Consider the following 24,418-nt stretch of genomic DNA (forward strand, 5'->3'; position numbering starts at 1 on the left):
TAAAAATGCTGTCTTTCAGTGGGGGGAAAGCGCTTAAGGAAATGCATACATTTGAAAATGTGCAAACAAAACATATCAGCATTTTAAAAATGCGTACAAAAATGCATATTTCTAACTATGTCTTCAAAAGTACACACAAAGTTTCGTGCAAGCACGATAGCAATCTGCAATCTGGTGCTAAAATGAGACAGAATGAGCATAACAGTGGAAAGATTAGTTTTTCTCAGCCTGATGATAGCTTGAAGCAAAGTTGAGTGCGTGTGTCTGATCTTTATTCAAAACACTTATATTCTTATAAAGGAACTTAATTAATGGTTAATCTTCCGCAAAAGTTTACTGCAACAGTTTGGTGTTATAACATTGAACTTGAGACATGGGAGTGTGAAGAAAGCCTTTAAAGCAAAGAGACAGTATGAGAAAGCCCTATAGCAAACGCTTAGGAAAACCAGACACATTAACTACACATAAAAACATTGAAATTGTTTAATTCTGTGGCATTACATACCAGAGATAAACTGATAGATCTGGAGGAGGAGTCTGGGAGAGAAAAGAGAATATTTATTTTCATTTGGCATAAACTTTTATTTCCTGCAGAAAGTCCTTTTTTCAGAATCGTCCAGGGGAATCCACCCTTCACTGACTAGGTAGACAGTAGTGACCTATTAAGCCCTCCAGTCACAGAATGATGTGGAAAGTTAGTCTATTTAAATCTAAAGGCATAATCTTTTTCCAGTCTTTGGCATAAACCTCAAGCTGGATTTTCTTCCACTTTACCAAATACAGAGTATAGCATGAACTTGCAAGATCCTTTCTTTGAGATCTAAGCAAGAAGGCTTTATCTCTTATCCATCCATAAAATTATCAGGGGCAACTTACTGCACAGCATGATGCAAATACATCATTTAGGACACAAGTCAACATAAAGGCCATAGGGCGTCTACACCATTTTGTGGCATTGCAGCCAAAATTGCATTGCCAAATGAGCAGTGCCACACAGCCCTGATAAAACCCTACTGCAACATTTATTTAACTGGGCCTTTAATTTTTCTTACTTTGGATAATCCCTTGCCAACATCCTACTCTATCTCTGGGAAACTTTATTTTCTTTCTGTTCCTCTTCCTGCTTCTCTAGACAAGGAGCAGGTGGATGCTTTACCAGTTCAAACAATTACAGAATTCTGGCCACAGTTGCACTGGTGACAGCAAATTCAGTGGCAGCCCCCAAAACCCAGTGGCTGTTAGCAGCAATGGGCTGTCCATGGGTTACATGAGATCCAGTGCATCCTTCTGATTCAGGGGATCTATTGAGATCTGTGTGATTAACCAACGCACTGTGTGATTATCCAAGCCTCAGGAAAGCATACCATCAGTTTTAGGCACCCTCTGATTAATCAAAGCACAAAGAAATAAATCCCACCACTATCATCAGAGAAGTGTTACTCACAGAAACATAAGGCTTCACTTTCTTGCAAGGAAACCAGCCAACCTCGTTGGTAGATGTGTTCCTTCCCTACAACCCAAGGCATAAAGCAATGGTTACATCAGATAGAATGGACACAGGACTGATTCCAGTGTAACTCAGCATCTTATTTCTGAAACAGAGTATGACTCTCCCAGAAATGGCCAAGTATGGATCTATGGATCAATGAATCAATGGGGCCAAAATGAGCTTTTAGCAACTGCAAATAGCAACTGCAAAGGGGACAACAGACTACCCTGGAACTATGGCATTCTCAGAGGATTACCCTCCCTTATTCTAAATCTATCACATTTACAGATCAAGGTTCCTGAAAACATTGCATTCTAATCTGAATATAGTCATTTTTCAGTGTTCAGGGGTGGAGAGGCTTTGAAAATCTGGCTGAGGTGTTGTGGTGCTAAAGTGGGAAATGGACAGATGAGCTGGGATTGTTGGCAGGACAGGGAGCATAGAAAAGGGGAGGAGGCAGTGGTGTCACCAGGTTTGGTGATACCTGGTGTAGGGGGCCTGTCAAGGGGGGTAGTGGCCTGCCCTGCCCCTCCACCTCAGATCCCTCCCTGGGAAGGAAGATGGGCAGCAATGAAGGCACAAGGGGTGTGCTCACCCCTCCACAGCTCTCACCGTCATCTCAGGTCCCTCCCTGGGAAGGAATCCAGGTAGCAACAAAGGCACAAGAGGTGCACTCACCCCTTCACAGCCCTTACCATGGCCTCAAATCCCTTCCTGGGGAGAGAGCTGGATGGCAGCAAAGCCATGAGAGGTGTGCTTACCCCTTTGCCATAGCAGGAAAAGGACCTGACCAGGGTGTCACCTGGTATGGTCTGCACCCCCTGCACCTTCCAAATGACACCATTGGGAAGAGGAGAACGAATGAGTAAGGAGGTAAAGCTGGGTAAGCAACAGCTAAAAAATTGTGAATCATCAAATTCACAAGAGAAAAACCCATGAACATGGAGGGCAGACTGGTCCTCAGAAACAATTTTAACGCAGCTTCTGCCTCTTTATTCTGTGAAAAGACAGATTGGTTTGCACTACAGTACAGTGGTGCCCCGGGATACGAAATGATCGCGTTACGAAATTTCCGGGGTACGAAAAAGTTAGATTGGAAAAAACTGTTCCGGGTTACGATATTTTTTTCGGGTTACGAAATTTATTTCGGCGCGAAATTCAAACGCAAAGCGCGGCTAGCGGCTTTCCAGCGCTAACGGAAAGCCTTTTCGGGTTGCGAAATTATCGGGTTACGAACGGAACGGCGGAACGAATTAATTTCGTAACCCGAGGTAGCACTGTATTTTTTTAAAGGAACAAAAAACTAAGGATGATAGGGAAACTATTCCAGTGGATTATCTTATATTGGAGCAAGGGTATATTAAATGGTAATTTTGTCATAATCTCATTCACTCCACAGAATAACTCACAAGAAGCTGCCAATAAATAAAAGAAAAGGCTAGGTTGCCAGCCAGCCAGCCAGCCCTTGGATAATGTCACACTGTGAGCGGAGGTAAGATACTATGCCTGGGCATTCCAGTTCCACCCTGAAATTTCAAATTTAGCACTCTTAAGAGCCATTGGAGGAGTATGCCTTTTGCCAGTGTTCTTTTAAAAAGAGACAAACATCTTTATGGAGTCCCTTGTCTATTTCTAGGGAAATGTTAGGTAGAACATTGCAGAAATGCCAAAATTTCCCCTAGAAATTGGCAAAGGACTCCAAATAACCTGTTGCATGGGTCTTAAACATTGTTCCAGTGGGATTAATGTTGATCACTCGCCATCAAAGAATAGAGGGCTGATTGCTTCCTAGTAGTTGTTGTCTTGTTGTTGTTATTGTGTGCCTTCAAGTCATTTCTGACTCATGAAGATCCTGAGACAAACCTATCATGAAGTTTTCTTGGCAAATTTCATCAGAGGGAGTTTGTCACTGCCATCTTTTGAGGCTGAGAGAGTGTTACTTGCCCAAGGTCACCCAGTGAGTTTACATGGCTGAGCCAGGATTTGAATCCTGGTTTAGAGAAAAGGACATTATAAGGCCCTTAACAGTGCTAAACCTCTAGAGGAAGGGACCCCTAGCCCTAGGTAACAGAATCTGGGTGTAAAAGTGATAGCCAAATGGGGTGCATCCTCTGCTCATGTAACCTCTGATACTCAGCATTACCTCAACCTGCACTTCATGTAATTAATGTCATGTAAAGGTGCAGATCTACTTTCATGATGTGTCAACTGGGCTGTATGAAATAAATAAAGTTTGTCTCCCATTTTAATTTTTTTCCAGGGGGACAAGACCCCTGGGTCAGCTATCAGAAGTCTGAGAAGCACTGCTTTATATACTCTATTCCAGTTGAACATCCACAATGAAAGCACACACAGCCTGTTCATCATTCAAGATATAGCATCATCTGCATGACCTGATGCCACTCCATAAGTCAAAAGGCTAATCCTGGGCAGCATGACACCAACCTGCCACCACAGCTGCTCTGCTTCAGCTTTGCTTAGCTCCACAATATCCCCCACACTGAGTCTCAGTGGCGGACCAAATGCCACAGGTGGTGGAGGAAGACCATAATATTCTTGGCACACTTCCAACTTGGGCAGCCCTGAAAAGCAAAAAAGAGTTGCTGAGACTGAGATGAACCAGGTCCTTGCTTATCCTGAATGCCATAGTATAAAGTCAAACATATAATCAACAGTAAGCAGATGTTGAAAGTGGCAGACTTATTGTGTCTTGATCACACTGTGCTATGGACAAGAGATGGGCAATATTCTGCATATGAGGAGTTGTACTGACCTTCCTAGATAACCTGCTGCTGGCTCTGGAAAGCTATTGCCAGCCTCCCTCCATCAGAAACGGTGGCAGCTCTACCTGAAGGCTACTGATCTGATGGAAGGATGAGAAGAAGCTTGCCTGAATTTGGCCTTCAGTTTCCCATTTCAATTTCAAGAACTGAGAGCTACCATTCAGTCAGCAAAACAAGGAGAGATGCCACCAATGGGGTGAACAATAGAGACAATGACAGAGCAGGAACCTTATTTTCCTTTTCAAAGACAAAAGCTAAACCATAACAAGGAGGTTTGGGAACATATCTTAAAATGGCTCCATGCTGTAGCTGACAGATCTGCATGAAGAACATGTGTTCATTACCTGGCTCCCTTTTCTAAGTTTATTCATTTTCTACTAGGAGTTCCCATGACTCTTGGCCCCTTTTGCCCATGGCATTCAGAAGCCACCTGTCACCATCAGCATCATCCTGGAAATCTAATAGTAAGGTACCAGCTGCAACTCACCCAGATCCATTTTCTCTCTCTCTGCTGAATGTCGATTTGATTTGTTCTATACAGAAAACACAGAGAATTTGATTCGGATAACAGGAATAGGGTAAGAGGCAAGAAGAACTACAGGAAAAGATATCCCACCTAAAAAGTAGGAAGAACTGCCTGACAGTAAGAACTGTTTGATAGTAGACTAGGCTATCCCAGAGTGTGGTAGAGTCTCTTTCTTTGGAGGTTCCTAAACAAGTGGGATGGCCATCTGTTGGGAGTGCTTTGATGATGTCTTCTTGCATGGCAAGGAACTGGACTGGATGGCCCTTATTGTCTCTTCCAGCTCTAGGATTCTATGATTCTGTAATATAGATAACCGGGGCTCTTTTACACTACAGAATTGTAGAACTATGATTCCACTTTAACTGCCTTGGCGGCCTCTTATGAAATCCTGGGACTTGTAGTTTGGTGAGGTGCTAAAGCTCTGTGGCTGAGAATGTCCCTCCCTAAAGTGCCAATACTGTACCAGTATTCCATAGGAATTATGGCAGGTAAAGTGGATTCATGGCACTATGACTGTGTAGTGTGTAAAGACTTTAGTCACAATCCAGGTTTCAGAAACAATGGCCTGTTACAGACTGCCAAAGCTTTATTTTGGCAGTCTGTAACAGGCCAAAATATCATTTTGAACTCAGTATATTATTGTGTTTCACTAAATTATACAAAATATATATAAGCAAAAAGCCAGCTGCTGCTGGTGGCTTATGAGTTCTTTTTCAAGAACTTATTCACAGGCAGAGGTGCCATATGCCTAAATTCAGTTGTTAGTCCCACTTTCATAGATTGCCAACTATTTGCCATTGATTCCATATTCAGGTTGTGGTGACAATTGGATTTAGGACATTTAACATTTGCAAGAATACACAATTATGAGGAAGAGTGTTTAATTCATAGCACTTCCCAAAGAGAAGCTGAAGTAAAAAAAATCACTTTTCAGCTGGGTGGGGATCTTTATCTAAGGTATTCATACAGGGGAAACTACTGTCAGAAAGCAATAAGGCAATATGAAGTAGGTAAAACTGAGGATGCAGAATCAGGCTGTAGAACTGGGATAGAAAAGGCTATTGAATAGGACATGGAAATATGATGGAAGAGAGGTAGGACCACAAAAATATAAATAAAATAATAAAGATTTTGTTGTTTTAGCTGAGAAACTAGCAGAGCTCCCTGCACCAAGAGGTTTTACAAATGAAAGGGACATGAAATTTTTAAAATGGGGGACCAAGGAGAAAGGAAAGAGAAACAACTGTAATTTTTACAAAGTATGGCATGCAACATAATCCCAGGATAATCCTAGGAAGCTCATATCAAGAAAAATAGTGTCTAAATCTTATTTAAGTTATTATTTATTTTGCATGTTTGCATGCAATTTTAGTGTCTTTTGGCTGTCAAGTATATAGACCTCTTATAAAAATGCATTAAAGTACAGTCAGCCCTTCTTATTCACATCTTCTTTAATCATGGATTCAAACATTCACATCTTGAAAGTATTCCAGAAAGAAATAAATTCCAAAAAGCAAACCTTAATTTTACCATTTATATAATGGACACCATTTTTAATAGGACTTGAGCATCCATATTTTTTGGTATCCAGAGAGATGGTTCTGGGACCAAATCCCAGGGAATACCAAGGGCCCACTGTACACACAACCTGCTGTTTTTTTTCCAGATACAGAATCATGCATCACAAGGGAGAAATTATATTTACAACCCCATGTTTGTTTTTCGCCCCCAGTAATGTGAAGAGAAAGGCAGTTGCAGTGAGGAGTACTCAACTCTTCCAGCTCTTGCCAGTTCTCCTATTACTTGTTCCCTGGCCTACCCTCCACTTGGTTCTGGGAATGAGAATAAATCTGGTTGTGGGTAGGAGACCTGGGCAGAGAGAATGAAGGTGAGAATGAGGAAAGGGGGCTAAGCACTCCCCTACTAGCCATCCATTCTTTTTAGGAAACACACCTTCCATGCCATGCAATCTTACTATTAAAAAGAAATACATATATAATATAACCAGGTTTTGGCTGAGTCAAAGTGTGGTTTTTGTTCTTTGTCCACTGTTACATTCAAATGTAGCAATCATCTTTTCACAAAATAAAATTCATTTTTTCTTTCTTACTTTGTGTTTTACCTTTTTCATGGTAGATCCAGACTCTGCATTAAACAGATAAAAACATGAAACATTATAATAAGCACAGTGAGGGTGGGTGAGAAAACAGATGTTAAAAGGAAGTGGATAGAGATATACTACCACTGGAAAGGGTTCCTGAAAGAATACAGCCAGGCAATCCCTAGAAGCTTTGTTAAAACATGAGCCATTTCTTTGTTTTGCCAAGAAAGCCCAGCAAAGAGACTCCAAAAGCTCTGTTAAGTGTGAACCACCATAAAACCTATCTGACAATTTTGCCCTTGTTTTGTTTCACAAAACCCAAATTTTATGCCACTATATAAAAGTGCTTATTGGCACACTAAACTGGAGAGGAGCCCAGAGTTTCCCTCTGCTATTCATCTACTGAGAAGCTGGTTCTCTAAACTGAAGAACATAGGTTTCATTCACACATTAATGTATATTCATATTTTAACATCGTATAATAGCAATAGCAAGTACATTTCTATACCACTTATCAATGCACTTAAGCACTCCCTAAGCCATTTACAATGTGTAAGCTAATTGCCCCCAACAAACTGAGTATTCTTTTTAGCAACCTACGGAAGAATGCAAGACCGAGTCAACCCTGGAGTCGTGCCTGGGATCAAACTCACAAACTTGTGGCTGTGAATGGCTGTAGTACTGGCATTTAACCACTGCTCCATCAGGATCCCAGAGCCACCTAAGAAAATAGTTCTCCTCTTCCTCCTCCCTCAGGCAGAACCTCCAAGTACCCTCCCTGCCTTTTACTTCCACTCCAGGACAGAACATTTTTGGGAAGCAGAGGAGGAGGAAAGATCAGGACTTCCAAGTCTCACACTTCCTTTGAGCAACTTTCATGCTCCCACTGTGGGTCCCACCTCACAATTTGAGAACCACTCTACTAAAAGATAGCAACTTGTCCAAAACCACACAGAACATTTCTAACAGAGCTGGGATCTGAACCTCATTGTCCACTAGTGCCTACTGGTGCTCATATTCTCTCATAGCCAGAAATATTGACCTGGGCTTAAAGAGAGTAGTCAGCAAAGTTGAATGAAAAGTATGTGAGATGTTATATTTGTAAATACATTACTAAACACACGACACATCCTCCACCAGAGATAGATGAAGGAGAGAGAGAAATGTGAATACATGCACAGCTAGTCTAGTCCTACTCTAGAGGGACATTTCGGGTGGCCAAGCTTCCATACCTTCCCCTATGAGAGTCGTACAGAAAAAAATGTCCCTACTCCTGCCAAAGAGAATCTGTTTTCAGGATGCTGGACACAGCTGCACAAGGTCAAAACACAGCCACAGAGCCTCCCTATGCTCAAGATACCACTCCAAAACTTACCTGTGCTGGACTTCCCACAGGGTGACACTCGACCCAGACACTCCTTGTGAGCAGGTGTTCGACATTTGCTGCAACGATAGCCCTGATAGAAGGTTCCTCTGTGGCCAGATGGGAGGAAGAGGGAAAGAACCTCATATTTTTGACTCCTCAATATCAAGTGAAATCTTGCTTGACTGCCTTACAGGACTACCTTCTTCTGCACACTAAAGCTTAGAAGATGTGATTACCAATCATGCTTGGCATCAAGGCTTTCCTGCATTAACCGTTCGAGTCACATTCCACTTCAGTCCTAAAAGTGGAGCCATGTAGAACTAGCAGCTGTATTATGCACATTTTTGTCCTACCCCAGAGCTTGGGCAGAGGATGGTAGCATACATACCTCAACAACATCTGACAAGCTTTGCAAGAGGTGGTCTCCTCAAAGGAGTACATGTGAAATTCGTGTCTATTTGCCTTAGCATTTTCAGGACAGATATTGGACCTGCAACAGGGAGTGAAAAACAGGCAGTCACTAAGTTTCACAAACAGCAACTAAAAGGTAAGGCTCTTCTACCTGCCTTGCAATAGATATAATTGAGCCCCCTTAAATGGATTAATGGTTTGGTTCTCTCATAGTAACTTTCCTATTTTATTTTCCTTCTTATTTGTTTATGTACCCCACAAGAAGTTGTTATCCATACTCCAGTTTGGTGTACATTTATTCACAGTAAAAGCTGAGATTTCCCACAATGTTACCCAACTGCCATTTTCTGTCCAAATTAAGAAAAGCACTTGTTTGCATTTCAGAAACTAAAAAAGAACAGAACAAAGTACAGTACTTGGCAGAATGACCTTCTTAACACAACAGGTAACAGGAATAGAAAATAATGAGTAAAAAGACAGTTTCCCAAATTTTATAGACTTGTGATGAATGGAAACAGCCACCTCCACATAGGCCTGATTCCCATTACCTTTTAAACTGGATCGCAAATTGATTTGAACCAGTTCAAATCATCCTGGTTCCCACTTGAACCAAATCGGTGAAGCGATTCAGAGAGGGAGGCCATGTACTAAACCCATTTAACCCACGTCTTTTTGACGCTGATTTTTTGACGCTGTCTTTCCCAATAAATAGATTTTGCGCAAGATGCAGATCAGTATCAGATTTAAATTTGCCCTTCAACCGGCTGGAGCAGATCCATTTTGAATCGATTCATTCGTGAATGTGAACCACAAGTGGGTTATTTTACAGGGAAAAATGCAACCGGGGCAAGTGTAGTATGAACCACGCTCCGCTGTTGAATCAATCCATCAGTTTGGATCACACACAGATTTATTTGTAAGTGGGAATGAGGCAATACACCCTAAGGAACCTCAGAATAACATTATGAAGTAGCTGTGTTTCCAGGCACATTTGGGCCCAGAAGTGTAACCAGGCTGAAGCAAACAGAATGTTTATATAAAGGAAAAAGAGAAAAAGTTCTTTGCGAAAACTAAATTTCAATGACATTTGTCCAATCATCATGAGGTGTTTTTACTCCACTCCATGAAATCTGGCTGCTAACACTGAACCAACAGTGACAATAAAGATTTTTTGCTGGGAAAGACTGATTCTCAACAGATAGAATGCTATGGATGACAAAGGAAGGAATACAAAAGTTAAGGAGTCCAAGAGACTTACAGAGCCATTTCAAATTGTTCCATCCACTTCTTTTTCAGCTCCCGTGTCTTGAAGTACAGTTCAAAGCCCGAGGGTCCATTAAGTTCAATTAGGACAAACATGTGAGCCCACTGACAAGAAAAAAGTAGGGCAGGGGATGATGGCATATTAAAATTAAATACTGTTTGGTACTTGAAGAGTTTATTCCTGACGTTTCGCCAGGATCTGTGGCCACATAGCCCAAAAAACCCACAAAAAACTACGGATGCTGGCCATGAAAGCCTTCAACTTCACATTGGAAAACTTTTTGGTACTTTTTGATCTGTGCCCCTCTTATATTCACAGTCCCCTTTGCATAGTGCCATGCGAATTGGAAGAAGAGAGTTGGGGATGGGCAAAGGGATGATCTCTTTGAATTAAAGCAAAACACACTACTGTTTCTATAGGCAATGTGGTGTTCCTATGACTCCCATTCCTTTCATTTCTCTCCAAAAGGGTCTATACAAACATTACCTTCTTGTTGTCCTTCTCTGCACAACAGTCATCCCGAACCTGGTAGTTGGAGAGATCCACAAATTTCTTCATTTCATAGGAATCTCCTTTTCGCTTGCAGATGAGGAGAGCTTTATCCAGAAGGAAACCATACCTGTGAGAGATTTTTAACTTGAGAAACTCCAGTAAAACTGAGAGACAAAAAAACATGCATTTTATAAATGTTCTCTGTGATGAAATGGGCCCTAAAAGCTTGGAATCTACGATATCTTCACTGATTGCTATCACATCTAAATTTCACTTGTAACATTTGTACAGAAATGGGTACTTGACCAATAGATATCATATTAGCAAAACATTCCATGGCAAAGATCATATAAGTCATCAATGGGGACATCCAGAAATACAGAAGGAGCCAAGATAATGGAAACAGATGTGGGAATTTACCTCTGCCTGAACTGGAAATTCCCCAGACAGAACACCCTCCTGGGTTTAAAAAGTCACAAGTAGTCCCAGAAATTTGAAGGCTTCCATGGCCAGCATCCATAGTTTTTTGTGGGTTTTTCAGGCTATGTGGCCATGTTCTAGCAGAATTTCTTCCTGACATTTTGCCAGCATCTGTGGCTGGCATCTTCAGATGCCAGTCACAGATGCTGACAAAACGTCAGGAAGAAATTCTGCTAGAACATGGCCACATAGCCCGAAAAACCCACAAAAAACTATAGTCCCAGAAATTCACAAGAAATAGACCAGGACAGAAGATACTGGGTTGACTTATCCATGGGTCAATATAAGTACTGTACTTTAACTCTCATCAAAAAAGGAACGATGCCCTGGTGAAAGGTGAGAGCTTAATCTCTTCTCGGAGCACCAAAAAGAAGCATCAGCGCCCTCTATCTCATCCATCCAGCCTTTAAGGTGACGACAAACAGTTATGTCAGTCAAAAATTTTAAAGGTCTTTAGCATCGTTTTCCTTTGCTTCATCCTTTACATCCTTTGTAGCCATGCTGCTTTACATCCTTTGTATCCATGTTTTGCCCCTGATTTATCCATGGGTCATATCAAAATCCATAATTTTGGCCCCAAAACCTGCCCTTGACTTATACATGAGGGTGACCTATAGCTGAGTATATACATTACATCATACGGATATTTTTTAGACAAAGCCTATTATCCAAAAACTGTTAATTAAGTTGCCACTTAAAGCCTCAGTAGTGCCTTACCTATCCATATTGGACAGGCTAGTACTGCAACTGCATTTTATTATGAACAATTAATATTAATCACCAGTGGTGTCATTTAAAATAATTAACAAATGGTTCCTGCCCCTGATTCTCCTCCTTTCATAGAATCATAGAGTTGGAAGAGACCTGACCCTCTTGCCTCTTCATCCTCCTCTTCTGCTCTGTCTTTTCTTTCTCCTTCTTTTCTCTACCCTGGCTTTCCTTTTAGTCTCTCCAACTGCCTCCTTTTAACCATTTTAACAACTGGTTCTGGCAAATTGGTGTGAGTAGGCTGAATGACATGACTAGTAATCACCACAAATCATGTGTGAGGAAACAATGCAGAAAACACCAGACTGAAGCGATCTGTCAGCATCATATCAAGATTGCATTAAAGTAAGTGGGAGGGGAAAGGATGGAAATTCCAGAGGACGGCAGAAAATGTTAATATGGAAAAACCTTGCTGGAGCACACTGACACAAATGTTCAGGACTGGGATATCAATACATTGGGAGCAAATAACTGGAAACATTTCAAGAGCAATCCTGTTCTTGCTGAATTGACTAGACCGCTGATGTCCATCTGTTAAAACCCTTTCCCATTTTGCAGACACTGTTTTGTCCCTTGTCAATTTGCAAAATTTTGGCTTTCCAATATCCTTGGTACCATACATGAACATGCCTTCCGAGTAAATCTGGGTTTTGTCTCACTGGCTGTATCCTTTTGAATCTTCAGTTCACCCATGAAGCAGAATTTCCAACAGCTCTCAAGAGTCTGGTTCCTGTCTGGCTCTTGACGGCTGGCTTTTCCTATATTAATTTCTATTGATACAATAAAAAGGAGGCAGAGTGGGGGGAAGAAATGTGACAGCACCTTTAAGACTAACTGGTTTTCATTTTAGCATGAGTTTTCGTGGATATAAACCCACTTCTTCAGATACAGCACTGAGTACTACAGTTAGTGTTAAACATGCTGGCACATTTCTCCACTTCCCTTCCTCCTTTTTTATGCTGTAAGAGACAAAACATGGCTATTTCTTTGAAAACTATTATACAATATATTTACACATGATCAGTCACCTGTCTATTTTGGAACGCTTCTCTCCACTGATGATCTTGAGCTCCCCGTCAATCTTCGGCCTCCCAAAGTGAGCCAGGGATTGTGTCTAAGGAGAAGAGAAACCATGTTCCTTACACCCACTTGCATGTGGAATACGGTTATATAGGATTAACCCATTTTGTATGAAAGAAATAGACTAGATCCTAAATTACAAAGAAATAAAACTGAACATAAAGGTCAGGATCATCCAAGCCATGGTATTTCCCATGTATGGATATGAGAGCTCAACAGTGAAAAAAGCAGATAGAAAGAAAATCAACTCATTGGAGTTGTGGTGCAGGAGAAGAGTGCTGAGGATACCATGGATAGTCAAAAGACAAATAAATGGATCCTAGAACAGATGAGGCCTGAACTCTCCCTGGAAGCCAGAACAACTATATTGAGGCTGTCTTACTTTGGCCACATCATGAGAAGACATGACTCACTGGAAAAGGCAATAAGGCTAGGAAAGGTGGAAGGCAATAGAAAGAATGGAAAACCACATGCCAAATGGTTACACTTAATCAAGGAAGTCACTTGAACCTGCAGGTGTTGAGCAGAGCAGTGGGGAACAGGGGATCTTGGAGATGTTTCATTCACAAGGTTGCCATGAGTCCGGTTCAAGGGCAGTGAATAACGATATCAACAATTTTTTAATTAGCAGATGAAACTCCAAAATAACTATGATTTTATTTATTTATTTCCTGCCTTTTTTTCCTGGTCCAAAAATTCAGGATGGAGCCAGCATGATGTAGTAGTTTGAGTATTGGACAGTGACTCTGGAGACCAAGGTTTGAATCCCTGCTTGGCCATGAAAGCCCACTGGGTGAGCTTGGGCAAGTCATACACTCTCAGCCTCAAAAAACCCTTTGTCAGGGTCTCCTTAGGGTTGTTATAAGTCAGAAACTACTTCAAGGCACACAACAACAAACAACAAAGAATCCATGCAGCTTACAATTTACAGTTACTGTTAAACATGCTGCCACATTTCCCCACAACAGTTAAAATAAACTACAGCTAAACATTTATGTCAGACAAAAGTTAAAAGTGTAATTCATTGATTGATAAAAATTAAAGTCAATTAAAAGCATGGGTATTGAAAAGAATAAAGAAAAACAATACACATTACAACAAAGATACACGATGTATCTATTTTGTTTGATTTGCTCTGCCTCCAAACATGGGCATCTCAATCTGGATCACCATCATACTGTTAGTAGGAGTTGCAGGGGGTGCAACATTTGTACCATAATACTTTCCAATGCAAATCTTCTTTTCCCCACAAGAGATTATTTGATGTGTTAGTAAAAACAAACAGCCGGTCCACCACTTATTCTTTACCCATGGATTCAACCACCCACAGCTTGGAAATAGTCTAAAAAGATGTAAATTCCAAAAAGCAAACCTTGATTTTGCCATTTTATATAAGGGACTCTATTTTACTATCGTTAACTGCCCTCAAGTCAACCAAGGCTCCCTGTCCTCCACTGCTCCGTTCAGGTCCTGAAGGCTCAAGCTCATGGCCTCTTTGATTGAGTCCAGCCATCTAACATGTGGTCTTCTTCTCTTTCTACTTCCCTCTACATTTCCTACCATTATTGTGGTTTTTTTCCCTAGTGATTCATGCTTTCTCATAATGTGGCCAAAGTACAACAGTCTCAATTTAGTCATCTTGGCTTCCAGGGAGAATTCAGGCTTGATTTGTTCTAAATTTGTCTTTTTGGCCATCCACAGTAGCACTCTTCTCCAACACCACATCTCAAATGAGTTTCTTAGAATATTCTTTCTATCAGCTTTCTTCACAATCCAGCTCTCATATCCATACATGGTGATTTTACTATTTCATTGTATATAATGTGACTTGAACATTCATAGATTTTGGTATCCATGTGGGGGTCCTAGAACCAAACTCCAGTGGATACCAATGGCCCATTGTACGTACTGCATAAGAATGTGAATGAAGGACTAAACCAGTGCTGGGAATGAAAGGAATGAATAGTTCACTGGGAAAGTGGAGCCAGAACTTTGAAAAGTTATGTTTTTTGACTACACCCATCAAAAATTCCTACTGAGCAAGACCATGCTGCTTGGGGAATCCTGAGAGCTGTAGTCCCAAATGTTTTACAATCTCTGAGTGAAGAAAACATGTCAAAAATGAGGACAAGGATAACTATAGGTAGTGGCAGTACATTTTAATGCTGTACAGTTTTTAAATTGCATTATTTTAAATATGATGTTTGCCGCCTTGAGTCCCTATATTGGGAGAAAGGTGGGATATTTAATTCTGATTGCTGTGGCGAGTTGTGTGGGAAGGCAAGACATCAAAATAGTAGCAGTGCTAGTGATTTAGGGAAAGGAGAAGAGAAGGATTTTGGCAACGCTTCAAGGAATACTGCACAGTCATGTGCCTTCCCCCTTTTTGATTTCATTCTGGGGATTTCCTGTGCCACATATTTTCCTGTTTTGGATTGAGGACATTATACCTCACATGCTGGGTGAGAAATTGTGGAATTTTTACTGCCAAAGGTAGCAGCAATTCTGGTGACAGTTGCATAGCTTCCTCCGCACTTGGGATAATTCATGTCTAATAGTATTCCTCTGCAATTGTTTCAGAAATGTTCAGACTCCAAACCCATCAAAATGTGTTGCAGTGACACTCACCAGGTTCTCTATAGACAGCTGGAAATTAGTGATTTGTTTCAGTGTTTCGTTGTCTCTTTTGACCTCATTTACACACTGAGCCAGGTCCTAGACCAGGAGAAAAAAAAAATAGAATGGTCTTTATTCAAAGAAGATCTGGAAACTTCTGGGTGTAGTTACCAAAGAGATATGTTTAAAATCATGAGACAGAATCTTTGCCCCAACAATGCCCCAGCCAAACATCAGGTGCACAAGCAAGTATCCTTAGACAATCTTGATGACTATATCAGTATCAGAGGTGGGCAACTGTGGAAGATTTGCATCCACACAGTCCTATCATTCTTCGCCCTCATCATACCTACGCATTCAGTCATTTCCAATTTTCCAATAATGGGATTTTTTTAAAGTCCAAAACCCGGTGTTTAGAGGTACACCTTGTCTTTTAGAAGAATAATGACCCCTATATTCTTTTAACTAATAACCCATACAGACAGACCAAAATAAATCTGCTTTGGGTCACTTTGGAGGTATGCTGTTTAAATGATGCATGAGTCCTAAGAGGCCAGAAGCCACGCCAAAGCCGTGCCTCAGGCCTAAGAACTGGAGCGCAGCTTTGGCGCAGCTTCTGGCCTCTTAAGATGCATGTGTCATTTAAACATCATACCTCCAAAGTGACCCAAAGCAGTTTTACTTTGGCCTGTCTGTACAGGCCCTTTATCACTCATTGATATTGGTCTTAGGCAAGCCCCACAAAAGGCTGGATGTGACTCATGGACTATACCATTCCTACAAATATTTATATCCTCCCCTTTGCACTGTGTCCCAGAAATCCTAAGCTTCCAAGCTCTTCCTTTTAGACTGTGTTACTTGGTCCTGGATATGTGTCTCACCCGCATATCATCTAGGGCTTGCCTCAGGTTCTCCTTTTCGGTTGGTTCCACTGTATATTTGGTCAGCTCCTGGCATGGAGAAAGGAGAAAAAAAGCTCTTAGATTCATGTTATATAAGGAATAAAGTAACTAGAATTTCCTTCAATGTGTATAGTAATACTCATGTGTCAGCAGCAACAGTGAGAGCTAAGACCAAACCCCCTTTTGGTGTTTTGTCAGTAAAATAAAACCTATTGAGGTCTGCACAGAATATTTATTATATCAGAACAAGGAAGTTGAGGCATTCCTGGAAGTTTTGTTCCACACAAGAAGCCCCTTGTAGGGGGGGGGGAACCCAGCTACCCAAGAAATAAGGAAGCTGGCTCTGAGCTAAAGCATGGGTTCTTGGCTCCCACTTTCTCCTTTGCTTTCATTCACTCACTAGGCCCCATGCATCTCTTGATCTAGAGACACGAAGAAAAGGCATTATCTACAAGGTTCAATCTATCATAAATTTATCCAGCACAAATGCAATTAAAATGAAGAGGCACCTCGCAGAAGAGGATCATACCCCATATTGTCATATCAACCTTCAATTTTCTTCATCTCACCTTTCTCCCTCTATGGTGTGGCATAATTTGACAGACAGTAGTTGTTACCTGTAGAAGCAGGTGGTATTTTAGTACCCGTTGCATGGGTACCATGAGGAGGTCCCGTAAGCTGAAGCGGCCATTATTGGCACGTTGAGAACATTCCTGAAAAGCAGAAATTTGGGCAGGATTGTGAAGAGTACTAGAACCATAATGCCATTGTCAGCATAGCTCTAAAGTAATATAATCATGTGGATAAGCTTCTGCTAGCTCCCAAATAATCTTCAGCACAGAGAAAAGGCTAAGGGCTTTATCAGATAAGGTAGGTAAAGTACAATTACAGCAGGATCATGGGATCTTCAGTTAGAGCTTATCACATGATGTTGTTCCTCTTCTGTTGTTTTCCCAGTGGGAGACCATTTTGAAAGCATTTTTAATTAATAAAAAAATTGTAAGAGTGATTTCATTTGGGGGGGGGGGAGGGCATCTCTCTATGTGTGTGCACATATGTATGTGCCAAAGGGGCAGGGATAATTTCTTGGAGCAAGAACTGGATGGGCAAGCCCAGGTCCAGTGTGTGATAAACCTTTATTAGAGCAAATGAAGGCTGCAGTCCTGGAAAGGTTCCAGATGTAATAGGAAAGACAGGAATCCTGGTTGCACAGCATTTTTAGAAGCAACAGTACTTTAGTGGGAGCAGTGGCATGGCCGCACCAGGTGACATCCTAAGCAAGGATGACACCATTGCTCTTCAAATGCCTGCTTTTTGGCAGAAACAGGCTGTGGCATTTGCCTGTGTCCCATCTAAATGCTGAAGAGGTGGCATCAGTGAGGTGAGGCTCAGTGGGAGGAGAAAGGAGAGGCCCCAAGGTGTTGTTGTTTTTTAAATTTTAATTTAGTTTAAATTTTTTATTCTTTTAAAATTTTCTTTAAAAACATCACCATTTACTAATTTTTCACTTCAACCACATGAAACCATGTACACATAAATGCATTGAGGCTGTGCATACGGTATTGTAATTTAAAGGTATAATTTTGATTTTACTAGTTGTTTTATGTCACACGTATTACCGTTAGATTCAGTGACGTACGGGGATTATGATTTCTGCGTAATGTTAGTACAAAAAACATTGCTAAGGATTCTGTATGGTGTGGTATGGGAAAAGGTCAATGGGGGGTAGCACCATGGATTACTGCACCAGTTGACGCCAACCCTGGTGATGCCACTGAGTGGGAGAAGAGCCTGATGTGATACAGCCATGAATAACTTAACACAAAACCATACACTTGCAGCAGAGTCATGATTTGTTTGAGTTTTGCCTAACTTGTTTGGCTTTTATTCTTTAGAATAACAGTAGTTAAATACATTCATTCATTCATTCATTCATTCATTCATATACCTTGAAGACACCAGATCCTATCTGATCTTGGAAGCTAAGTAGGGTCAGCCCTGATTAATACTTGGATGGGAGACCATCAAGGAATACCAGGTGCTGTAGGCTCTATTTCAAAGGCAGGAACTGGCAAAAACAGCCTGAGTTTTCTTGGCTTAAGAAAACCCTAGGAAACTCATGAGGTTGCCATACATTGACAAGTGACTTGAAGGCATATACACACAGCTGGGTCAGCATTAACAGCCAACATCTTTGACAGTTGAATGAACCAATATGCTCCAATGGCACTCACTAAAATGAAGCCTGTCCTAGCCTTTCCCTGAATGGTGGCCATTTAAAATTTCCCACAGCACCCTGGAGCAAGATTATGGCAGGTGTTGCCATATACAAATTCATATATACAAAAAGAAAATATGTCAAAATATACATAACAAAACCAATATTCAGACAATCAATATACATAACAAACCCAATATTCAAACACTCACTACAGTGCATTAGGAAACTGAGATATTATCATGCCGAAGTCTTAATTAAATCAACAAGGTAAGTCTTGTGCCTATTTAATTGTATTCTTGTATCTTTTTCTTCATGGATATAAGAATTATATCATCATCAACCAACCCCTTTCCTGAATCTTGATTGTTTCTCAGGAGGAACACATGAAAAAGGATTAGAATTTATAAATAAAAAGAAAGATAACCAATTTTAATAAAAGTTATCAATTCCTTTCTGTTCTTTAGCTTGTTAATTTTTTCCAAAAGAGCAATTGTCCAGACTCTATTTAAACAAGGGCAGTGCAATAGCTCCTGTAATGTTTTCTGATGTCCATCTACCTTAGCTCTAGCCACTACTTTGCGTAATAAATGTTAATTATCTTTGGGAAAGATTGCTAACAATAGACGTTTTCCATAAATGTGTATTGTTTGCCCAGTTGTCTGAGACAGAAAACTGACTATGTTTCTAAAAATCACAAACCTGTGGGTATTTCAACCACAGGGCTGAAGACCATTTTTAATTTTTAGCAAGAAAACAGATTAGCTGGAACAATCATGGATAATAAATGACATTTATTTTAGAGTCATTTCACTGATCATAGAAAAGCTTCCTTTCAGTTAAATAAACAGTGAATTGCAACAAATGTTTTCTAGTACTCTATTTGAATACTGTGCTATAATTACTATTTTTTAAAATCCTAGTAAATTATGTGGTTTAAGTGAGGTGTTGTACTGTAATCATAAAATGTGTTTGCCTTTAGCCCAATCCAGTTTTAATAAATAGGTTTTAATGTATCTAACATTGCACAGTAATGACTGTGTTTTATTATGATTGTAGTTGCAAACTAGCATAATTTACATTATTGTATTTTAATGTCATTCCACTGCATAATTATGGCATGCATGTTGCTCAATACGAGGCAGTTAATAAAGCTTAAGTATTTAAATAAATAATTTAATTAATAATTTGTTTTTTAAAATAGATTACATTGTCATAACATGGATACTGGATTATAATGAGAACAAACACCTACAATGAAAAATGTAAAGAAGAAAGTTCAGCAGTTTGTCATTGTATGATGGGAGTCCAGCACATGAATGACAATGAAGAGCAGTGCTCACCTCCAGTTTCATGCGCACATCCACACTGGTATTGGACATCTGGTCTAGGTATTTAGTGGCTGCTTCTACCTGGCTACAGTATCGTCCGTATAGTAAGAACCTACAGATGAAAGATAAGAAGTTGGTTTGAATGAAGGCCCAGCTACCTGTGGACAAACACTGTGGCTTGAACTATGGTCACTAAGGAGCTGGGTTGTGTACCACATGTGTTGTCACAATTGATATACCTTCTGTCTTCGATGAAAATGTATTGAATTTCTACATCAGGGCTTGGCCTAGAATATGAAAAGCAATTAGAAGGCCACTTTTGAGCATGTGGAGAATGTCCTCTCCTTGTCACTGGGCTGTTAATCAGCATCAATATACAGTATTGATGTTAGGATAAATGCTGGGCAGAGACCACGATTTCATAGATATTTTAAACCACACTACGGAAAAGAGAGCCTGGAAAAGAATGCTTAGTATCAATGACATTCTTCAGACTTTAGATAACTGTGGAGGACTGTGCCTATGTTATAATACTACATCTAGAAGAAGAGGTAATAATTGAATTCTAAAGTCAAGATTGTCCATGCCACAATATTTCACAATATTTCAGATTTCTGTGTATGAGTGTGAAAACTGGACAGTGAAGCAAGCTGACATGAAGAGAAGCAGCTCATTTGTTTGACAATGCAATATGCTGCCTCAGAGAGTGGTGGAGTCTGCTTTGGAGGTTTTTAAACAGAGGCTAGATGGCCATCTGTTGGGAGCACTTTGATTGTGTATTCTTGCATGGCAATATGGGACTGGATTAGAAGGCCCTTGTGGTCTCTTCTAACTCTATATTCTATGATTCTATGAAATAGGATGCTAGAGGAGAGTTCTATGGATAATCTGGATTGCCAAAATGTGGATTCTAGAGCAAACCAGGCCTGAACTCTCCCTGGAAGTCAACATGACCAAACAGAAGCTGTCATACTTTGACCATATCGTGAGATGACACGACTCATTAGAAAATATGATAATGCTTGGTAAAGTGGAAAGCAGTAGGAAAAGAGGAAGACCAGATTACTTATGGATAAGCAACCAAGAAAGCTGCAGCCCTGAGTTTGCAATACCTGAACAAGATTGTTGATAACAAGGTGATGTGGATATTTCTCATTCATAGGGCCACCATAAGTTGAAACCATTATCAACAACAAGAGGGGAGGAAAAATGCAGTCCCAGGGCCCAGCTTTTAAACCAACCTCTTCCCCCAAAGCTAAAAAAGAAATCAGGAATTTCTGATTACTTCAGAATGTTTTATTTGTTTTGTTTACAGAACCTGGCATAGCCCACGACCCATTAGAACTTGTCTATCCGTCCCTTATAGAATATTATGTAGAGGTGGCTATTGACTTCCATGTCAGTAGGGATGATAAATCTACTTCAGGTCGTAGGCTGAACTATATATATAAAACCAAAAGTGTATAAAAGAGAAAAAAAGAGAGAAAACAAACAAACAAACAAACAAACAGACAAATAAAGAACAATGTTCCAAATTTACATTACATTACAATCTAATAACAACATACATACATACCTATTTACAAAAGATATTCGAAATCATTGTCTTTCTAGTCATATTTACTTTACCATTGGGTATTGGCTGAAATTTAAAGGCACTATCCAAGGGACTGAATCTCTTTTGAGAATAGTGTTCTGTACGTTAGATGTCTAAAGCCCAGAGAAATTTCACCATCCCACTGATACAGAAGCCAGCAGCTATCGCTGGTAGTGTAACTTCACTTTCTCACAGCAGAATAAACACAAGCACGACATTTGCAAACTACAGAATGTATTATTTTTGAAAAAGTGCATACTCTGTAATGGAGATAAAGCCCCATGTAAAAACAGTGTGCATGAAATGGTCTTCTTAATAAATTACAAAACTGTCAACGTAATCATCACCATTATCATGCTCAGGCTTTATATAACATTTTAATTTTTTTCTGGTGGATTTTGTACACATTATTTCAGTGATGCTTGCAAAGACTGGCAAGTATGGCTCTTCAAATGTTTTTGGACTGCAACTCGCATAATCCTTGACCTTTGGCTATGCTGGCTAAGGCTGATGAGAGCCATAGGTTAAAAGACCTCTGGAGGCCTAGAGCTGCCCACATCCCTAATGCAATGTAAGTCAGCATTTGTTTCTCCTTAAGACAAATTGAGAAGAGATTAGTTTCTTATGTAATGCAATGAGCTCATGGCTAAGATTTGAATCCTACTTCACAACACCTATAATAACCAGCTCTCAGTATTTTGTACCCAAAAGAATAATAGGAAATAAGGATACTCAATTAATTTTGACACTGGGGCATAGTGAAGAAGTGGCCTTGGAAAAACAAAACAAAACAGCACACCTTTTCTTTGCAGCCCAAAGTAGAGAGGCTAATCAGAGAAAGGATTACAAGGGAAGAATGACAGGTTTGGACCATAATTCTAAAAAACTCACATCACACTGAACACAGAAGCATCCGGAAATTGCTTTGACCGGGAGCACCTTATTGTTGGATGTATGCTGTCCTTTTGGGATACAGACTCACCTTTGTTTGTACCGGATGAACACTTGGTAGAGGTTCTGGGAGTTGCTAAAAGACAAAGCATTCTTCAGATCTCCTAGAAAGCAGCGATGAACCTTTAGAAGTTCCTGAGGGGGAATTAAAACAGAATGTAAGAATGCCATTCTTATAATTAATACACAATTAATATTTGATGTGTCTCCCACATCCTGTACCACTGGACCTTTTACTTTACAACTCCTTTTATACTCCAAGAATTGAAAGAATTGTTACAAATAACAATGGGCCCAGACAGAAAGCTTCTTAAAACCAATATCACCAGAAACATACAATCATCTTACCTCAATGTTAATAAAAATATTCTCCAAGTCCTGAGGTTGCAAAAACAGCTGCAGTGGTTTAAAAAAATGCTGAGGGAGGGAAACACAACCGAGTTGAAACAAGCTAATGGCAAGCAAAATTCAAGGCAAATTATGCATATTGAGTTGACAAAGAATATAACAATAACAAGTTTATTGATTAGTCAGCTGACCTTATCAATGGAATACAAAATACAGTTACAAAATACAATATATAAAATACAAGATAAAAAACAAGATTAAAAAATATCAAAATATCCACATACATACAGAGATAGAACTGGATCACACTTAAAACTCATATAGGGGGTTAAAACAAATACAGACTAAATAAAAGCAAACTTAATAACATGGGATACAAAATAAAATAGTCTAAAATAAAACTGGCTAAAACAGAGTGGGAGATAACAATAAAAGGATATAAACACACAATGTTAAGGGAATTACCAATAATGTTAGGGAGGAACATGGCAGAGCCAGACACAGGAAGAATATTAATACATGCTCTCAAATGTGAAGGAGTCTTCTCTCTATTCCACAAGGTAAGTCAACTTGAGAACCAAATCAAAACTACTGTTGTTATACAGGGACTCCCAATGAGGTATGTAGCTATGGGGTAAGGGCATATTCTTGTGTAGGACCTAACACCTTCTATCTCTGTATTAGAAATATCAATCATCAAAGGCCCGAGACAGACTGCCCGAGTATATTTTACTCCCTGTTGAAAGCTCGTGCAGATTTGTCTTTTTTTTGGACTAATTTATGGAAACATATGAAACTTTTTGGACTGGAATCCGCTGTTTAATTTTATGTACACTTTTTATATGTTGAAACTATTAATAAAGATTAATTTAAAAAAAAAAAAGAAAGCTCGTGCAGAAACAACAAACGGTTTAGGGAAGTATCTTGGCATTTTTACAGGACCAAGATGACTAATGCAGAGCTGGAAGGTTACTATAGGGGATTCTGGAAGCTATAGTGCAAAAAATATCCTTTCCTTCCTCAAATTCTGAATACTTTAATCTTGTTAGCCACATAACACTTGTAAGCCAATCCATGTAAATCTCCCAGTGTTCCACATAGCAAGTGTGGTGAATACAGGGTGCTACAAAGCTGGTGGTACACAAAGCCCACATATATCACTTGGACTACATCTGTACTGCAGAAATAATGTAGTTTGACATGACTCAGTGCTCGGCCATGGCTCAGTGCTATGTAGGCTTGCCATATCCCGCCTGGGGGCGGGACTTTCCCAGTTTGGTGCGGGTCCACATGATCCTGCCCCTGTTTGGCCCCACCCCCGGGATGCCCCCCCAGCGAGGCCTTGGAGGCGGCTCCGCGGCAGCGGAGTCCTCCAAGGCTTCTCTGGGGCTTGGGAGACGCTGTCTCCCAGGCTCCAGCAAGGCCTTGGAGGCGGCTCCGCGGCAGCGGAGTCCTCCAAGGCTTCTCTGGGGCTTGGGAGACGCTGTCTCCCAGGCTCCAGCAAGGCCCTGGAGGCGGCTCCGCGGCAGCGGTGTCCTCCAAGGCTTCTCTGGGGCTTGGGAGACACTGTCTCCCAGGCTCCAGCGAGGCCCTGGAGGCGGCTCCGCGGCAGCAGAGTCCTCCAAGGCTTCTCTGGGGCTTGGGGGATGCTGTCTCCCAGGCCCCAGCCAGGCCTTGGGCAAAAATGGAGCCCAG

At 40.5% G+C, this 24,418-nt stretch overlaps 1 protein-coding gene across 1 annotated transcript in view; it reads right to left on the bottom strand.

Annotated features, from left to right (window-relative positions):
* The window catches only part of VAV1 (vav guanine nucleotide exchange factor 1), a 33,173-nt gene that overhangs the window by 7,937 nt on the left and 818 nt on the right, over positions 1 to 24,418 (bottom strand). The window contains exons 2-17 of the mRNA XM_042447650.1: positions 22,724 to 22,826; positions 22,407 to 22,510; positions 19,840 to 19,939; positions 16,896 to 16,991; positions 16,258 to 16,326; positions 15,389 to 15,475; positions 12,709 to 12,794; positions 10,427 to 10,559; positions 9,935 to 10,044; positions 8,654 to 8,755; positions 8,275 to 8,372; positions 6,909 to 6,943; positions 4,760 to 4,805; positions 3,935 to 4,071; positions 1,445 to 1,510; positions 506 to 537 (exon numbers count right to left, since the gene is read on the bottom strand). Coding sequence (XP_042303584.1) covers positions 506 to 537; positions 1,445 to 1,510; positions 3,935 to 4,071; positions 4,760 to 4,805; positions 6,909 to 6,943; positions 8,275 to 8,372; positions 8,654 to 8,755; positions 9,935 to 10,044; positions 10,427 to 10,559; positions 12,709 to 12,794; positions 15,389 to 15,475; positions 16,258 to 16,326; positions 16,896 to 16,991; positions 19,840 to 19,939; positions 22,407 to 22,510; positions 22,724 to 22,826 — 1,404 coding nt within the window. The remainder of the gene's footprint in view (positions 1 to 505; positions 538 to 1,444; positions 1,511 to 3,934; positions 4,072 to 4,759; positions 4,806 to 6,908; positions 6,944 to 8,274; positions 8,373 to 8,653; positions 8,756 to 9,934; positions 10,045 to 10,426; positions 10,560 to 12,708; positions 12,795 to 15,388; positions 15,476 to 16,257; positions 16,327 to 16,895; positions 16,992 to 19,839; positions 19,940 to 22,406; positions 22,511 to 22,723; positions 22,827 to 24,418) is intronic.

This window comes from Sceloporus undulatus, chromosome 2 (genome assembly GCF_019175285.1).
Source record: "Sceloporus undulatus isolate JIND9_A2432 ecotype Alabama chromosome 2, SceUnd_v1.1, whole genome shotgun sequence".
Classification (NCBI taxonomy): Eukaryota; Metazoa; Chordata; class Lepidosauria; order Squamata; family Phrynosomatidae; genus Sceloporus; species Sceloporus undulatus.